The sequence below is a fragment of the Pelophylax lessonae genome, assembly GCF_965119305.1.
Source record: "Pelophylax lessonae genome assembly, chromosome: 1".
NCBI lineage: Eukaryota > Metazoa > Chordata > Amphibia > Anura > Ranidae > Pelophylax > Pelophylax lessonae.
The window spans coordinates 751,227,500-751,246,457 of NC_138768.1; the positions used below are offsets into that span (position 1 = coordinate 751,227,500).

The 18,958-nt window shown below is 45.9% G+C and overlaps 2 protein-coding genes across 4 annotated transcripts in view; both read left to right on the plus strand.

The window, feature by feature from the left end:
- ATP8A1 (ATPase phospholipid transporting 8A1) overlaps positions 1-18,958 on the plus strand; it is a 473,872-nt gene that overhangs the window by 117,350 nt on the left and 337,564 nt on the right. The window lies entirely within an intron of this gene.
- Positions 5,345-18,958, plus strand: part of LOC309544779 (lamina-associated polypeptide 2, isoforms alpha/zeta-like) — a gene marked incomplete at both ends in the record, with an annotated part of 31,627 nt that continues 18,013 nt past the window's right edge. The window contains one exon of the mRNA XM_082243749.1: positions 5,345-5,356. Coding sequence (XP_082099875.1) covers positions 5,345-5,356 — 12 coding nt within the window. The remainder of the gene's footprint in view (positions 5,357-18,958) is intronic.

Sequence of the window (18,958 nt, forward strand, 5' to 3'; positions counted from 1 at the left end):
ATACACTGAATTGTGCTAAATGCCTTGTGCAAAAATATATACCCTTTAATAATGTAAAATGCACTCGGAAACACCAATGAGTAGAGCAGCTTATCATGAGCTTGTGCTGAAGAGTTGACCGCTTTCTGTGGCCAGAGGAGGAGCAGAGTAAAGCCTGTCGGATATTGGTAAACATTGGTGTCCTCATGTCCTTACAGCTCAGAGCAGGCTCCTTTTCAGTTTTCGGGGTTGCTATGGTAAAGTGTTTTGGGGCGCCTCCCCCTTTTCTTTAGCCTATACTGTTTGGATTTGGATTTTGATGTCATTGTTATCATTGATAGAGAAGACAGTTTGGCCAGTCATCAGATTGCCATTTGCGTGCATATTTAGCCTATGTGTTTTATAAGCAGGCAGGTAAACACTTTAAAGTGGTTCTTCATCCCCCCCAATCAATATTGATTATTTTTATCTTTATGCTGCTAGTATTCGCAAATAGATGTAAATGAAGATCATATTTACTTGTTTAAACTTTTTTTTTTTTCATGTCTTCAGTTACTTTCTGGTTTTATGCCTAGGCAAATGTCATACATCCTATCCCCTGCATGTATACTTTAGCTAAGGGCAGGAAGTAAATGCTACATGAATCATTTGCCCTTACTATAGATGGCCACGGCCAGAAATGCAAGGGGGGTGTTTTTTTCAAAATTATTTCTCACCGAAATAAAGCATGGAAACATGGATGGATGGATGGGGGAATTTTCTTTAAATATTCGTGTTTTTCTCTTTCGTTCATCGATGGACACAGCGTCCCATAAATTATAAATAGTGGGTTATATTGCTTTCTCCCGGAGTAGGGCTAGGCAGAACAAAAAACACCTGGCTACGCCCATGGGCCGTCCTCAGCTGGTATAAAACCCCCCTCTCTGCTATAGGTAATCCGTTTTAATCTGTATAGTCAGGAGTAAGGCCCTAAGCTCCCGGCTGGGATCTCTGGTCCTAGCAATTTTCTCCTTTCTTGCATCTTTTTTGTTTTTTCTCTGGGGAGATCTACAATCAACTGCCGGGCAGGGCGACGGGCTGGACAATCTAAATCCAGTGGTCCCCCCCCCAGCCCAGCCAGCGAGCTCGTGCAGACCGGGCTTGGGTCTGAGTCGCAGCGGTCCCGTGGCCCGACAGCTCCCCTACTTCGGTGGTAAAGAGTTCTGTCTGGAACGTTACCTGCACCATGGAAGGGTAAGTAGAGTCCCCCCTCTCCCCTTTTGGTGGTTTTCTTTGGGGTGGACGTGGGTAACCTCCAGAGACAGTCAGACCTCCCTGCAGGTTCCCTCCTCCCAGTCATAAATCTCTCACTGAGTTCGGCTTCCCCTTTCCCATTCCCCCCCCCCCCCCACCTGTCTGGACCTAGAGTCTGGTGGGGGTCCCAGGGCAGAGAGTGCAACAGAGACCCTGGGGTCTCCCCCACTATCCCCACTCCTATAAGGGTCCTGGGATAGTGTGTTCCCACCCTGGTATTCTGGAGGGGTCCCAGTGTAGAAGAACCCTAGGTGCATGCCCTGCTATTTGCAGTGTGGGTATAGTGCAGGGGGGTCCCAGTGCAGAGACTGGAGCATAGTGCACTGCAGAGTCTTCCCTAAACCTGTTCCCTACCTTCGGGGGGTCCCCTAGCAGAGGGTGCAGGAAATATCCTGGCAGCATGCTTGTGTTTGTAGCTGATGGTAGCCATTTTTCCTTAGTCTGGTTGGTCTCCAGTTGGTGGCATGTTTGTGTAGTCGGATGATGTAACGGGGGCCATTTTCCCTTAGTCTGGTTGTCTCCAGTTGGCGGCCATGTTTGTGTTGATGCCAAAGCTGCTCCTCCTCTTCCTCCTCAATTTCCTCTTACTGTGCCCAGGACATATGAACAGTGATAGTGTCCATGATTATGCTGGGTTCAAATTCTTGGCGCTCCCTCGGTTGGTAGGGTGAGTCTTTTGGGGTCCCTGTTATCTTTCTCTCTGCTGATAGGTACCCTGAACCTTGAGGGGATCCTTTTAGTGGTGCCAAAAGATGGTTTTTGTACTGCAAGGTCTTCCTTTCCTTATGAAGCCTCAGGGTCACATCCCCACCCCGACCCCCTCATGGAGGTGGCAGGTCCCTCGGAACCCCAGCTTTCCATGGTTGCACTGATGGTGGTTCTGCAGTCCTTAATGTCCAGGGTGGAAGTGGCGTGTGGGCAAAGGCCCAGGAGGAAGCAACCCCCACCTTCCTCTGCTCAGGCTGTCCCCTCTGATTCTGAGCCTGATGCCGCCATGGATGCTGCCCATCCAGGGGGGATTTAATATCACACTCCCTGATTCATCCGATAGTGAGGATGATTCCTCCATGGTCACAGCAGCGAATGAAAAACCGCTGGTAGACGCACTTATCACTGCAGTGCGTGCGACTTTAAAAATGGAGGATGCGGCTGATGTAGCCAAGGACCTGGCTGTGTCGTTTGGTATGCACAAGTCGCATCGTACGCCAAAGGTGTTTCCTTATGTGCCTTATTTTGACAATTTTTCCTCTAAGGAATGGGAACTTACCCTTTGTGGTCCCCAAACTTTTTGCTGTACGTCACCCTTTTGAGAAGTCACTTTTAAAAAAGTGGGCTAGTCCACCAGTGGTGGACTCTCCTGTTTGCAGGTTGAATAAAGCTACCATGATCCCAGTACAGGAATGCCCATTATTTAAGGATCCGCCTGACAAGAAAGCGGAGGCTGTGACATGCAACATATTTACTATGGCTGGTTCGACATTGCGGCCAGTCTTTGCCTCAGCCCTGGTGTCTCAGACCCTAACTGAATGGGCCAAGCTTTTGCGCCAGGGCCTGGGGGTTGAACAGGTCCCTGTCGGTTATGTTAATTTAGCGGACCAGTTGGTCCATGGGCTTCAGTTTATTTGTGATGCAGCTTTGGATACAGCTCCTTTGCTGTCCAAACTTTCTGTTTCAGCCATGGTGATTAGTCGTGTGCTGTGGCTTAAGAATTAGTCCGCAGACCAAGTCTCCAAGAAAGCTCTCATTGATCTGCCCTTTCTAGGCGATCGCTTGTTTGTGGCTACCCTGGATGACATTATTAAGGGTATCACATGGGGGAAGAGTACCGCCCTACCACAGTCTAGGAAAAGGAAAGGAGCCTCGACGCAGACGCGGGGCCTTCTTTCTCAGTCCATAGAAAATTATTTTGTGCTGTTGGGACAGAGAATAAGGGAAATAGATGTTTAAAATTTTCTTCGGGAGGTTGCAAGCAACCTTGGTCTGGTAAGCCTAGAGCTAGCTTCCCTGGACCAGCAGACAAGACTCCTTCAGCATGAAGGTCTGCCCTCACCCATTATTGGAGTGGGGGGACATCTTCGCTGGTTTCTGGCACGTGGACTTCTTTGGTGAGCGTCAAGGAGATCCGCAGAATGTTTCTTTTGGGGCTGACCAGAAAGGGGAACAAAGCTTTGGTGATGTCTGAACTACTGAAGGTCCCCCCTATCCCTGTCCAGGAAATTGATTTACCTAGGTCTGATTCTATTTCTGACCAGGGTGGTCCTTCCTCTGCACAAACTTCAGGGACCACAGGCCGTGCTTCACTGGGTGCTGTCACACAGTTCTCTCTCCCATTTGGCCTACAGGTTCTGAGTCTGGTGGTATCTACCTTCAAGACAGTTCTGGTATCTACCTTCAAGACAGTTCTGTTTGCACAGTCTTACATGCAGCTCCTTTAGCAGGTTCGGCTCCACAGGAGAATGCTGAAGTTTATGATGAGGTCACAGGGTCTTCTGACAGACGCTGCAGGCGTAAGGGCCACGGTAAGGCCAGTTTCTTCCTTGGCTCAGGCTTCTTCTGCAGTTCTTGCGAAGAATCAAGAGCAAAGATCTTCCAATCATCCTGGGAGCTGTAAACATCCCTTGGGGGCTTTCTCTCAGAGTAGACTAGTTGTCCCAAGGGCTGATCTACCATCCTGCTTTACAGTCGCTGGTTTTAATGGCTTAGCTAGTGAAAGCCAGGTACTGAGCGATAGTGGTCTGTCTGGATCAGTGATCCCTACAATGGTGAAGGTGAGGAAGTTGTCTTCCAGCAAGATATATCATCATACGTGGAAAGCGTACATTTCTTGGTGTGGTTCAATTGTGGCCCGGAATCGTAATCTTTCTTCAACAGGGTCTTGATCAGAAGTTGGCCTTGAGTACCATCAAGGGCCAGGTGTCTGTTTTGGCAATCTTCTTTCAACAACCCCTCACCATGCTTTCTTTAGTTTGTACTTTCATTCAGGGCGTACAACATGTGACTGCACTTGTACAGTCTATTGCCGCCATTGGATTTAAATTTAGTACTTTCAGTTCTCCAGAAACCTCCATTTGTGAATATTCAGGAGATTCCCTTGCCTACGCTATCCCAGAAGGTGACATTCTTGGTGGCTTTTATCTTGGCCCACAGGGTATCGGAATTGGCGGCATTATCCTGTTGCAGTCCCTATTTAGTGGTTCTTTGTCCCTGTCCATCATTCCTGCCCAAAGTTGTCTCTGACTTCCATTTGAATGAGGATATTGTGTTGCCTTCCTTGTGTCCCAGGCTGGCTCATCCCAAGGAATTTGTAGTTACGAACAGACCAAGAAAAGGGCTGGCCGCTTCTTCATGTACAATCTCCATATAGATCAGACAGACTATAACTCAGGCCTTTAAGTTCAGGTTCCACCTTTTCCCTGTCACGGCGCATTCTACTCGGGCGCTGAGTGCTTCTTGGGCCTTCCGTCATCCGGCTTCAATATCACAAGTTTGCAAGGGGGCCACTTGGTTGTCAGTGCATACCTTCACATAATTGTATAAGGTAGATACTTTGGCATCTGCGAATGCTTCTTTTGACCGCAAAGTTTTGCAGGCTGCTGTTTGAGGGGCTGTTCCCTCTTGAGGGGTGTTTTTTCTTTAAATTTTTATTTTTCAGATGGGCTCCTGTGACCCGGTGAAGGCTTCTGTGTCCTGGTTAAGGGCTCTTATGTTTAGCCCTGGGTTATTTTCCCCACCCCTCATTTTCCTTTTGGCACTGCTTTTGGACATCCCACTAGTTATGATTTATGGAGCGCTGTGTCGATGAACGAAAGAGAAAATGGGAATTTTGTACTTAACCGTAAAATCCATTTCTTTGAGTTCATTGACGGACACAGAATCCACCCATCTATGAGCTTCTGATGCTTCTAATACTGCTTGCTACTAAACTGATTACCTGGAGCAGAGAGGGGGGTTATATACCAGCTGGGAATGGCCCATGGGGGTAGACAGTTTTTTGTTCTGCCTAGTCCTTCTGGAGGAGGCAATATAACCCACTAGTTTATGGAGCGCTGTGTCAGTCAAAGAACTTGGAGAAATGGTTTTTACGGTAAGTACAAAAATCACACGTTTTGGTTTGTGGTGCTCAGATGCAGTGAAGATCCACTTGAATGTTCACCACTGACCTCTGTAGCTGTAGGCATTGCAGAGAAATGCATCTTTAAAGTTCACAACACAAACACTTAAATCCCAGCTTTTTTTTTCCTATCTGGCAGTGTGTCAGACCTCTATTTCAAACACATAGCAGATGTTGGTAAGGCCTCATGCACACTGGCACATTTGCCCTTAGATTAAAAAAAGATGTATTTTGGCACTCAGCAGCTTGTCCAAATCAATACCAGTGAAATACACTTCAGCTGTAAGCTCATTTGACCAGTACTCATGAATAGGCCTGTTGTGTCTTGGGGACAGGAAGCAAAGAAAGGGAGTTCCCTGTTCTGTCAAAAAAAGGTAGAAAAATGTAAGTGGTAATATATTTATATTTAAAGTTTGCGATCTATGTAGATTGGGATGAATATGCAGAATATGAGAATAGAGTTCTTTTACTAGGCACAGGCTTCTCCATAAGCCCATTTTAAATCTTTAGGACATGCTCCATTCGTATTCTTTCTTTAACAAATAGTTGGGTTCTCTCACACAGTTTTTAATGTTGCTACTTCTTACATGTGTTTTGGGGGGTCAGTGTAAGTATATATAAAGAGTGTGTGTGTAAGTATATATGTATGTGTATGTATGTATGTATATGTATATATATATATATATATATATATATATATATACATATAATATATACACACACACAGTGCCTTGCAAAGTATTCGGCCCCCTTCAACTTTGCAACCTTTTGCCACATTTCAGGCTGTGGGACACAATCATGAAGTGGAACGAAATTTATTGGATATTTCAAACTTTAACAAATAAAAAAACTGAAAAAATGGGGCGTGCAAAATTATTCAGCCCCCTTAAGTTAATACTTTGTAGCGCCACCTTTTGCTGCGATTACAGCTGTAAGTCGCTTGGGGTATGTCTCTCTCTCAGTTTTGCACATCGAGAGACTGAAATTTTTGCCCATTCCTCCTTGCAAAACCTCCCGAGCTCAGTGAGGTTGGATGGAGAGCGTTTGTGAACAGCAGTTTTCAGTTCTTGCCACAGATTCTCGATTGGATTCAGGTCTGGACTTTGACTTGGCCATTCTAACACCCGGATATGTTTATTTGTGAACCATTCCATTGTAGATTTTGCTTTATGTTTTGGATCATTGTCTTGTTGGAAGACAAATCTCAGTCCCAGTCTCAGGTCTTTTGCAGACTCCATCAGGTTTTCTTCCAGAATGGTCCTGTATTTGGCTTCATCCATCTTCCCATCCATTTTAACCATCTTCCCTGTCCCTGCTGAAGAAAAGCAGGCCCAAACCATGATGCTGCCACCACCATGTTTGACAGTGGGAATGGTGTGTTTAGGGTGATGAGCTGTGTTGCTTTTACGCCAAACATAACGTTTTGCATTGTTGCCAAAAAGTTTGATTTTGGTTTCATCTGACCAGAGCACCTTCTTCCACATGTTTGATGTGTCTCCCAGGTGGCTTGTGGCAAACTTTAAACACTTTTTCTGGATATCTTTAAGAAATGGCTTTCTTCTTGCCACTCTTCCATAAAGGCCAGATTTGTGCAGTATACGACGGATTGTTGTCCTATGGACAGAGTCTCCCACCTCAGCTGTAGATCTCTGCAGTTCATCCAGAGTGATCATGGGCCTCTTGGCTGCATCTCTGATCAGTCTTCTCCTTGTATGAGCTGAAAGTTTAGAGGGACGGCCAGGTCTTTGTAGATTTGCAGTGGTCTGATACTCCCATTTCAATACTATCGCTTGCACAGTGCTCCTTGGGATATATAAAGCTTGGGAAATCTTTTTGTATCCAAATCCGACTTTAAACTTCTCCACAACAGTATTTCGGACCTGCCTGGTGTGTTCCTTGTTCTTCATGATGCTTTCTGCGCTTTAAACAGACCTTTGAGACTATCACAGTGCAGGTGCATTTATACAGAGACTTGATTACACACAGGTGGATTCTATTTATCATCATTAGTCATTTAGGTTAACATTGGATCATTCAGAGCTCCTCACTGAACTTCTGGAGAGAGTTTGCTGCACTGAAAGTAAAGGGGCTGAATTTTGCATGCCCAATTTTTCAGTTTTTTATTTAACAAAGTTTGAAATATCCAATAAATTTCGTTCCACTTCATGATTGTGTTCCACTTGTTGTTGATTCTTCACAAAAAATTACAGTTTTATATCTTTATGTTTGAAGCCTGAAATGTGGCAAAAGGTCGCAAAGTTCAAGGAGGCCGAATACTTTCGCAAGGCACTTTGTGTGTGTGTATATATATATATATATATATATATATATATATATATGTATGTGTGTGTGTATGTATATATGTGTATATATATATATATATATATACATACATACACACACACACACACACACACACACTGGGGAAAATAATTATCTGATCCCCTGCAGATTTTGTAAGTTTGCCTGCTTACAAAGAAATGAGGGGTCTATCATTTATATCATAGGTGTATTTTAAATGATCGAGACAGAATATCAACCAAAAATCCAGAAAAAAAAACATAAAAGAAATGCTATAAATTAATTTTCCGTTTAGTGAGTAAAATTACTATTTTGATCCACAGGCAAAACATGGCTTGGTGGAGAAACCCTTGTTGGCAACCACAGAGGTAAGATGTTTCTTGTAGTTGGTTACCAGGTTTGCACACTTCTCAGGAGGGATTTTGGTCCACTCTTTACAGATCTTCTCTAAATACTTGAGGTCTCTTGGCAACTTGTAGTTTCAGCTCCCTCCATAAATTTTCTAATAGGATTAAGGTCTGGAGACTGACTAGGCCACTCCATGGCCTTAATGTGTTTCTTCTTGAGCCGCTCCTTTGTTGCCGTGGCGGTATGTTTTGGGTCATTGTCATGCTCGAAGACCCATCCACGACACATCTTCAGTTTTCTGGCTAAGGGAAGAAGGCTCTTAGCCAAGATTTTACAATACATGGTCCCATTCATTTGCCCCCTCAATGCAGCAAAGTTGGCCTGTACTTTTAGCAGAGAAACGACCCCAAAACATAATGTTTCCACCTCCGTACTTGACTGTAGGGATGTTGTTCTTAGGGTCAAAGTCAGCATTTTTCTTTCTCCAAACATAGTGAGTTTATGCCAAAGAGCTTAATTTTGGTCTCATCTGACCACAGCACTTTCTCCCAATTGTTCTCTGAATCATTTAGATGTTCATTGGCATTACTGTACATGTGCCTTAGAGGGGGACTCGCTGTGTTTGGAGCAAGAAAAATGCTGACTATGATCCTAAGAACATCATCCCTACAGTCCAGTACGGAGGTGGAAACATTATGCTTTAGGGCTGTTTCTCTGCTAAAGGTACAGGCTGACTTTGCCACATTGAGTGGCCAATGGACGGGGCTATGTATTGTAAAATCTTGGCTGAGAACCTTCTCCCCCCAGCCAGAACACTAAAGAGGAGTCATAAATGGGTCTTTCAGCATGACCATGACCCAAAACATGCTGTCAAGGCAACAAAGGAGTTGCTCAAGAAGAAGCACATTAAGGTCATGGAGTGGCCTAGCCAGTCTGCAGACCTTAATCCTATAGAAAATGTATCGAGCTGAAACTTCAAGTTGCCAAGAGACCTTAAGTATTTAGAGAAGATCTGTAAAGAAGAGTGGACCAAAATCCCTCTTCAGCCATTCTCCAGACCTTAATCCTATGGAACATTTATGGAGGTAGCTGAAACGTCGAGTTGCCAAGCGACAGCCAAGAACCCTTAAGGATTTAGAAAAGATCTTTAAAGAAGAGTGGACAAAAATCGCTCCTGAGATGTATGCAAACCTGGTCACGAACTACAAGAAACGTCTTACCTTTGTGCTTGCCAACAAGGGTTTCTCCACCTAGTACGAAGTCTTGTTTTGCTTGGGGATCGAATGCTTATTTTCTCTGTCGCTCATTGACAGACGTAGTCCTCGATTAATATCAACTCGGGTTATACTGCCCTCTACAGGAGTAGGACTAGACAGGAAAGAAAACGTTCTGGCCACACCCTAGGGGCAGTCCCAGAGGGTATATCCTCTCACTTCCTGCTACAGCAAATCAGTTTTTTTCTGTCTAGTTAGGAGTAAGGACCTAGATTCCTTGCTAGGATCTTCGGTCCTGGCAGGATTTTTTTAGAAATACTTTTTTTAGACAGCTTTTTTTCTCCAGTGTTCCTGTGAGATCTTCAAGCAAGAACGCTGAAACTGGGCGACGGGCTGGATGTTGAGATCCAATGGTCACCCCAGTTCAGCCTACGAGCGCGTGCAGGCCATAGCTCCACGCTGGGTTGGCCGCGACATAGTCCCACTGGACGGGGACTGACCCTGCGAGTTAAACTTCTCGCCTGGACGCCAATGACCAACAGAGTCACGGCGTCCGTATTGGTTGACAGCCCCCCCACCCCGGTGGAGAGGGGTTCTGTCAGGAGTTGGCGCCCGCCTGGTCCCGGTATGGTGAGTAGAATGTTCCCCCTCTCCCCCTGTCGGGTTTGTTGGTGGACGCACGCCCCTCTCTGGGATGGTCGGACACTCTGGGTCTCCCCTCTATCCTATAACGGGTCACAGATCCCCCAATTTGAGTGTGATTTTTGTGAATAGAAACCAGGAGGCTTGGTTTGGGAGCGGACTATCTAAAGTCACTATATGACTGTAAGGGTGACTGAAGTCAGTGGCAGACTACTAAAAGGCATTACTATTGAGGTATAGAGGTATCCTACCTGTCTAGTGTGTACACAGGCCGATGCCTATGCCTTAGTTACTGCAGCCACAGATCGCCATCCCTCCAGAAAGCCGGTCACTCCCGCAGGCCGCACAGCCTCCCGCAGGCCGAGGACACCTCCCGCAGGCCGAGGCACTTCCGCAGGCCGCAGGCTGCACACATCCCGCAGGCCGCTGCTAACTTGCAAGCCGCCGCTATCCTACACAGGCCGCTGCCATTTTCCTGCAGATCGCACGAGGCCGCCATATTGGCGTAGCCTCGTGTCTCCAGCATGGGGGCGGCCATGTTTGAGGTGACCAAACACCTCGTGGAGTAATTGGGAGGCGCCGGAAGGTGTGTAAAGGGGCGGAGCCGCCTCCTTGGCCCAGGGAAAGCAAGCCAAAGACTTCCTGTCTGTAACAGACAGTGCTGGAAGCAGGTTGATATGAAACTTCTGTGCATCAGGTGAGCCTTGGGGTCTCTCTCTCTCTCTCTCTCTCTCTCTCTCTCTCTCTCTCGTCCAAGCAGGTAGACTGAGGGGCGCTACTGCACTGGGGGACTAAGTTAAAAAAAAAAAAAAAATGTGTTTTTCTTGCAATTAATTTTTGTCTTGTTACATGAACCCTGCCACACATGTATCCCCACCTGATCCCCTCAGGGTGGCCGCAGGACCCTCCAGTACCCCACTTGTGATGATGCATTATCAGCAGTTTTGGAGTCTTTGGTATCCCGGGTGGAGGTAGCCTGTCAGGGACGGGGGTCAAGAAGAGCGACCCCCGCATACCCCTATGTCATCTGATACCTCAGATACGGATTCTGAGCTGGTCATTGCAGTCCCTTTTCTGGGGTTGTTGTCTCAGGTACGGTCTCCTCAGACAGTAAGGAGGACGCTTCTGCCTCCGCCATAGCACAAGAAGCGTTGGTGGAAGCACTAGTTGTGTCTGTCCGGGAAACCTTAAATCTTGAGGTTACACCGGCAGAGGTAGCTGAGACTCATATTCCTTTTTTGGTACTAGCAAGCCTACCAAAATGGTGAAGGGTTTCCCTTGCCCAAATAGGGTCGTCCGTAAATGAGCCCTGCTATTTCCAAACGCATGGCTAGGCGCTATCATTTTGAGGAATCCCTCATTACAAAGATGGACGGTACCACCAATAGTGGACTCACCGATTTCCAGACTAAATAAAGCCACTGTTATCCCGTTGGATTGACAAAATGGGCCCCACCCATCTCTAGGGTGGGGGGACGTCTTCACCGGTTTCCGGATCCAGGGCTTTCCAGAATCCCGGATAAAGGGGTTCGCAAGGTCATATGGTCGGGATACAAGATCGAGTTTCGATCACTTCCACCGGTGCGATTCTTCCCTTCCAATAGTCGACATCCCCGGGTCGCTTAAAAGCTTTGCGGGGGACAGCTTGATACAACAAGCAGTGGTAGTTCCCATTCCTTGGAGGAGTTCTAGTCGAACTTGTTCACAATGCCCAGGAAAAAGGGCTAGGTGCGTCCAATTCTGGTCTTGGAAGAGATGGAGTCCATCCATACAGTGGTGGCCTCCCTGCATCAGGGGGATTTCCTGGCGTCCATAGACATTTAGGATGCCTATCCTTCTATCCCCATCTTCGCAGGACATCAGCGTTTTCGTTGCTTTTCCCAAAGATCATCCCTGGTTCCCACCAGGAGACTGAACTATCTGGGCCTAATTTTGGATACATCCTTGGCAAGAGTGTGTCTCCATGCGGAGAAACTCAAGAAGATTCAGTCAATGATTCGGATGTTGCTGTCCGTCAACTGGCTGGGATTGATGGTCGCCTCCTTAGAGGCAGTACCGTTTGCCCAGTCTCATACCCGAATTCTCCAAAGAGGAGATTCTTCTCATATGGAATCGGAATCCCGATTCCCTGGACAATCGGATCCGATTGAGTGAGCGGACCAGGGAGGCTCTGGTCTGGTGGCTTCGGTCTCCGATGCTCAGCCAGGGGGAAGTCATTTCTTCTGATAAATTCCAGGTTACCGATAAATGTGTTGGAACTGAGAGTGATCAGACTTTGTCTGATTTACTGGACCGAGCAGCTCCAGGGCAGCCCGGTTCGGATCCAATCGGACTATGCCATGGTCATGACTTAGGTCGATCACCAAGGGGCACCAGGAGTGCCCTGGCGGCCATAGAAGTGGCCAACATTCTTATTGGGGGAACAGTTGTTCCAGTTCTCTCCGCGATGTTTATCACGGGGGTGGACAAGCAGATTATTCCAGCCGTCAGATTCTGGATCAAGAGGAATAGTCTCTTCATCCAGAGGCATTTCACCAGCTGTCCTTTCATTGGGGCACCCCGGATATGGATCTGTTGGTAGGTTGGCTCAACAGGGCTCGCACCCGCGATCCTCTAGCGGACGCAGCAGATGCGCTGAACGGCCTGTAAAGGCAGTATCAGCTACTATATGTCTTCCCCTCCCCCCTCTCAAATTGCTGCTGAGATTTCTCCGCAGGATAGAGGTGGAGGGAACTCCCAGTTATCCTGGAAATTCCGAGCTGGCCTCGTCAAGCCGGGTACGCCGACTTGGACAGGCTAGTCGCGGACGCTCCTTGGAGACTTCCTCTCAGGGAGGATCTGCGGTCTCAAGGACCGATCTTCCATCGTGCTTTACAGTCGCTGGTTTTAATGGCCTGGCTATTGAGACCCAGGTACTGAAGGACAGAGGGTTGTCAGCTTCAGTTATTCCTACTCTAATTAAAGCAAGGAAAGCGACTTCCAGCAAAGTCTATTATCGCACATGGAAGACTTATATCGCGTGGTGTGAATCTTTGGAATTTCCCCCACGTACCTATTCGGTGACCCGAATCTTGGCTTTTCTGCAAAAGGGGGTTGAGCAGAAACTATCCTTGAGCACTATCAAGGGTCAGGTTTCAGCATTAGCAATCTTCTTTCAGAAGCCTTGGGCTACTCATTCCTTGGTGTCCAAGGGGTGCGGCACTTGGCTCCGCCAGTGCGTGCGCCCTTACCGCCCTGGGATCTTAATTTGGTGTTTGTCGGTTCTTCAGAAACCTCCCTTTGAAAATATCAGGGAGATTCCCTTGCTTACATTATCCCAGAAGGTGGCCTTCTTGGTGGCTATCACTTCTGCACGCAGGGTGTCAGAACTGGCTGCATTATCATGCCATTCCCCATATCTAGTGGTTCATAGGGATAAGGTAGTTCTTCATCCGAAGCCATCCTTTCTTCCTAAGGTGGTTTCAGATTTTCATCTGAATGAAGATATTGTGCTACCTTCCTTGTGTCCTAAGCCCAATCATCCTCAGGAATATGCGTTGCATTCCTTGGATGTGGTTCGGGCAATCAGGGTATACCTGAAGACTACGGAATCGTTCCGTAAGACGGATTCACTTTTTTCACGGATGGCCCCAGAAAGGGGTTGCCTGCATCTGCCGTGACTATCTCCAAATGGATTAGACAGACGGTGGTACAGGCTTATTCTATTAAGGGTCGGAATCCTCCGTTCCCTGTTAAGGCGCACTCCACTCGAGCGCTCAGTACTTCCTGGGCCTACCGCCATCAGGCGTCAGTGGTCCAGGTGTGCAAGGCGGCTACCTGGTCGTCGGTTCATACCTTTACAAAATTTTATAAAGTTGATGTGATGGCATCGGCGGATGCCTCATTTGGCCGCAAGGTTTTGCAGGCTGCAATTTGAGGAGACTGGTGGTCTACCTCGAGGGTTTTTTTCCGTTGGAATTTCAGTTGAGTCTCATTGTGTGATTGATGAGCCTTTAAAACTTCTAGTTGGCACCGGTTGGGCCTTCTAGATTGGATTTTGATTTCCATTTTCCCACCCCTCATTTGTGGCACTGCTTTGGGACGTCCCGAGTTGATATTAATCAAGGAGGACTACGTCTGTCAATGAGCGACAGAGAAAAATGGATTTTTGTAAAATCTTACCGTAAAATCCTTTTCTCTTAAGCTCATTGACAGACGTAGTACCCGCCCCTCTGTTTTTGAGTTGGGTTGGGTTAAATTCTCTAAACACTGCTTTGTGACATAACTGATTTGCTGTAGCAGGAAGTGAGAGGATATACCCTCTGGGACTGCCCCTAGGGTGTGGCCAGAACGTTTTCTTTCCTGTCTAGTCCTACTCCTGTAGAGGGCAGTATAACCCGAGTTTATATTAATCAAGGAGGACTACGTCTGTCAATGAGCTTAAGAGAAAAAGATTTTACAAAAATCCATTTTTACTCCCTGAACTGCAACTCAATTTATAACATTTGTTTCGTGTTTTTTTTCTGGATTTTTGGTTGATATTCTGTCTCTATCATTTTAAAATACACCTATGATAAAAATTATAGACCCTTCTTTTTTTTTGTAAGTGGGCAAACTTACAAAATCCGCAGGGAGTCAAATAATTTTTCTACCGGACATCTCTTCTGTCTGTTATTCTCAGAGAATATTAGATTTTTTGTTCCCCGAAAATATAGATGGTTACAATTGTGTTTTTTTTTTTTTTTTATAACTTGGTAACTAAATTATACACTACACTTATTTTTTTAAAGGTTTTTTTTTTCAGTTTATCGAAACCATAATCGGCAAAATCGATAATGAAAATAACTGTTAGTTGCAGCCCTAATTAGGCTGCTTTAGTTTTATTTTTAAGTTTTTAAAGCCTTCATTATTGTTAGGCCAAAATTCACACCTTTTGAATTTAATGCCAGATTTAAAGCTTTATCGGAAGCATTTTAACACTTAATACTGGAATTTCCATTATGATTAAGGGTGCTTGTTCACACCTGGCACTTTGCCCCTAAAGCCTTCAATGGGAGCCTCTTAAAATGTGTAAAAGACACAAGTAATCGGTTTTCCACATTTTCTTGCTTATTTGAGCAAATCTGCCCACACCAGGTTATTGGCAAAAATAAAGATTTATTTTAAATATATATTTGTATGACAATTTAAAACAGTATTGATATTATTATTTATTTTTGAACATGTGACGGTAGCAGAGGACTAGAAGCTCCTCCTGCTTATGTTTCCCTGCAGACAGGCTGGAAAAGATCTGGGTCAGGTGCCCGCTGTATATAGATTAGGAAAAGGGTACTTAGATTTTTTTTTTATTAAAATAATTATAGTGGCATCATCCACATACAGAAATAGAAAGGACAATGTAAATTAAGCCGTGTGCGTTTAGTATCACTTTAATGCCTGTTTGAACACTAGGAAGCTTCAAGTAATGCAGCACATTAATGCCTACTTTTTCTACAGAATACATTGTAGCAGGCACATAGGTCTTCCTCCAAGTTCCATACCATGTCACGGGGTGCTAGCGGTGGAAGATGGTGGGACATTGACAGTGTGACTCAGACTTTGCCCCTGTTGTCTTCTAATGGGATACACAGTTGATTGGAATATTATCTGGCAGTGTGAAAATGGATTAGTTGGCAAAGAAGATCTTGCAATATGTGGGCCAAGGGCCATAGCCAGCATTATGTGGGCTAGCTTCGTCTCTAAACACTCTGGTCCTCTAAAGTTTGGGAGCCTAAACTTTTTTCCATGCGGGCATTACCTACCTCAGGCCTGCAATCTTGAGTAAAAGTGCAGAAAGTTTGTGCTTGCATAGACAAAGGATAAACAGTTAGTCACTGGCTATAGTTTTAGACACTTTCATTGGCCTGCCATAGGAGGTTAAATGTCCTGCTGTATATTTTGTATTTGGTTCTTCAAAGCAAAAGAAGCACAGTTTGCACACTGCTGCTGTTAAGCCCACGTTTTTGTGAGTTGGGTCTTTTTTTTTTTTTTTAAAACTCTTTTTAAACTTTCTTGGCCTCTGTTATCCTATGTGTCCATGTGTGGACGTTTTTAGCAGTTTATCAGCAGGGGAGTTTATGGGCCGTCAGAACGGCGTAAAATCGCATTCAAAAGCAGTTCTTCTGACCACAATAAACGCTGATAAACGCCCATAAACTCGCATAACCTCTAGGAACCTTTAGCATTTCAGCATTTCTCTATTTCATTGGCCAGAATTTCAATTTATTCTCACCATTGAAATAAACTCCCAAACTGTTAAACTCTGCTAAACTCTTTTGAAAAAAAATGCAGCTTGGGCGAGTTTATAACTCTGATTTTCCCCTGTCAGGGTAAACTGCGTTTACATGAAACCAGTATGCATGAGGCCTTAGAGTAGGGACACTTCAGGTAGTGTTCCCTGGGAAGGTATGCACGTATGGAGTCCTTGTGGGTAAAGGCAGCCTGCTAGCGATTGCTCCATGCAGTGGGAGTCTGCCAGACTACTACTACTAGGGGCTGAGAAACCATTGGCTCTGCACTCTGAGCTGTCCAGTTGCTGAATTTCTCTTTTGTGCTTATATTAGGATTTGAGTGATTTCAGCACTCTTTACAGCACGTCATCTATTTAAATTCTTGAAATTGTGTTCTATCAGTTTTTTAGGCATTTGCAATCTGTAGTAATGTTTCAATGCTGCTTGATACTGGTATACATTCAAATCTTTCTCTAAGCATGCTTCTGAGATGGTGTTTTGAAGAGATGGGGCAGGGGTTAAATGAATTATTCCAATTGTAAAGAATGTGAACCCAATATGTATTTATTTTTAATAGGATGATGCACTTGCTAGGATATTCTCCTACAGATGTAAATGTTCGCAATTGCTGCATTTCTTGCCTTTTGTTTCCCTGGAGCACATTCTCACTTCAGGGCTTCTATAACAGAAGGATAAAATCTCCCTTCCATTCACTTCATTTTTTTTTTTTCTATAGTTTTTGGATAGAGTAGGGAAGAATTCTTGTCTGCTTATTTTATTCTTTACTTTCTTAGGCTCTGTTGGAATTTTACTTTCTATACTGGAGACATGAGACCTCGAACCCCGATATAAAGGGAGATAGCAGAAGCAAAAAATAATTACAATAATAAAGGATGTCTAAACTCAAAAACGAAAATGTGATAGATTTCACCTTTCCTGTCCCTAGAGGTGGTGGCTTTATTCGTTTTTTATTTTTCAGACAAAGAACATTTTCAGCAAGTGCAGAAAATAACGTGTTCATCTTAACCCCCCCTCCCCCTCCAATGTACTGGAGTTTAGAAGGGGAAGGGGTGTTTGTAGTTCTGTTCCTGTTAGGATGAAAACGGCTATCTCCATAAATACAGTAGAGTAATTGAGCTTAGCCACCCTAGAACAGGAAAGGTGTTATTCCTAATATTATCAGGTTCAAAGAATGGGAAAAAGCCTGAAAAAAAGTAATGCAGCCACTTTAAGGGCTTATAAGCAGATTTATTTTTCTCTTATTTATTTTTTTGGTTTACTTTAGCTACTCTTTAAAGCAGAGCTCTGGGATTTTTTTTTTTTTTAATCGCCCCAGTGATAGTTGTAGCTTATGAAATCCTAAATTGGCACATGCTGCATATAAAAAAAAACATTTCTCTGTCGCTCATTGACAGACGCAGTCCTCTTGATTAATATCAAATTGGGTTATACTGCCCTCTACAGGAGTAGGACACTAGGCAGAAGAAAACGTTCTGGCCACACCTTAGGGGCAGTCCCAGAGGGTATATCCTCTCTCTCTCTGCTACAGGATGTCAGTTTTTTTCTGTCTAGTCAGGAGTAAGGACCTAAGTTCCTTGCTGGGATCTTTTGGTCCTGGCAAGATTTTTTAGATAGATTCTTTTTAAGTTAGCTTTTTTCTCCAGTTGTTCCTGTGAGATCTTCAAGCAATTATGCCGGATCTGGGCGACGGGCTGGATGTTGAGGTCCAGTGGTCACCCCAGTCGGCCTACAAGCGCGCGCAGATTCCAGCTCCGCGCTGGATCGGCTGCGACACATTTAAACAATTTTGCTGGAGCTGGGCGACGGGCTGGATGTTAAGATCCAGTGGTCACCCCAGTCAGCCTACGAGCGCATGCAGGCCCTAGCTCCGCGCTGGGTCGGCCGCGACATAGTCCCACTGGACGGGGACTGGGCCCGCGAGTTAAACGTCTCGCCGGGACGCCGACGACCAGTCGGAAACTGAGTCGCGGCGTCCGTATTGGTCAACAGCCCCCCCACCTCGGTGGAGAGGGGTTCTGTTAGGAGTGGGTGCCCCCCGGTTCCGGTATGGTGAGTAGAATGTTCCCCCTCTCCCCCTGTCGGGTTTTGGGAATGGACACGGGCCCCTCTGTGGATGGACGGACCCTCTTGATCCTGGGTCCCCCCTCTATCCTATGACATGTTTCACAGATCTCCCTCTTGAGTGTGATTTGGTTAATAAGAACCAGGAGGCTTGGTTTGGGAGCTGACTATCTAATAGTCACTGTAAAGAGTTGGCACTGTAAAGGACCATGACTGAGGTCAGGGATGGAGACCGGGGCTGGCGCTACTGTTTAAAATGATCATGTAAGAGGGTGATATGATCAATCATACCTTATGCATAGAATGCAGTTACATGCACTACCGCCATCCGCCGCCTCCATCCTCCCGCAGGCCGCACGCCTCCCGCAAGCGCACGCCTCCCGCAGGCCGCACGCCGCTACCATCCTCCCGCAGGCCGCACGATTTAGCAGGCCGCCGCCATCTTTCCACAGGCCGCAGGCTGCCGCCATCCTCCCGCGGGGCCGCCATTTTGGCGTAGCCTGGTGTCTCCTGCATGGGGGGCGGCCATTTTTGATATGCCCAGCTACCTCGAGGAGTAGCAGGGGCAGCGCCGGAAGACGTGTAAAGGGGCGGAGCCGCCTCCTTTACCCGGGAAAACGATCCACAAAACTTCCTGTCTGTAAGGACAGCGCTGAGAGCAGTTGGATAGAAGCTTCTGTGCATCAGGTGGTGAGCCCTTGGGGTCTCTCTCTCTCTGTGGGGGTCCGAAGCAGGTAACA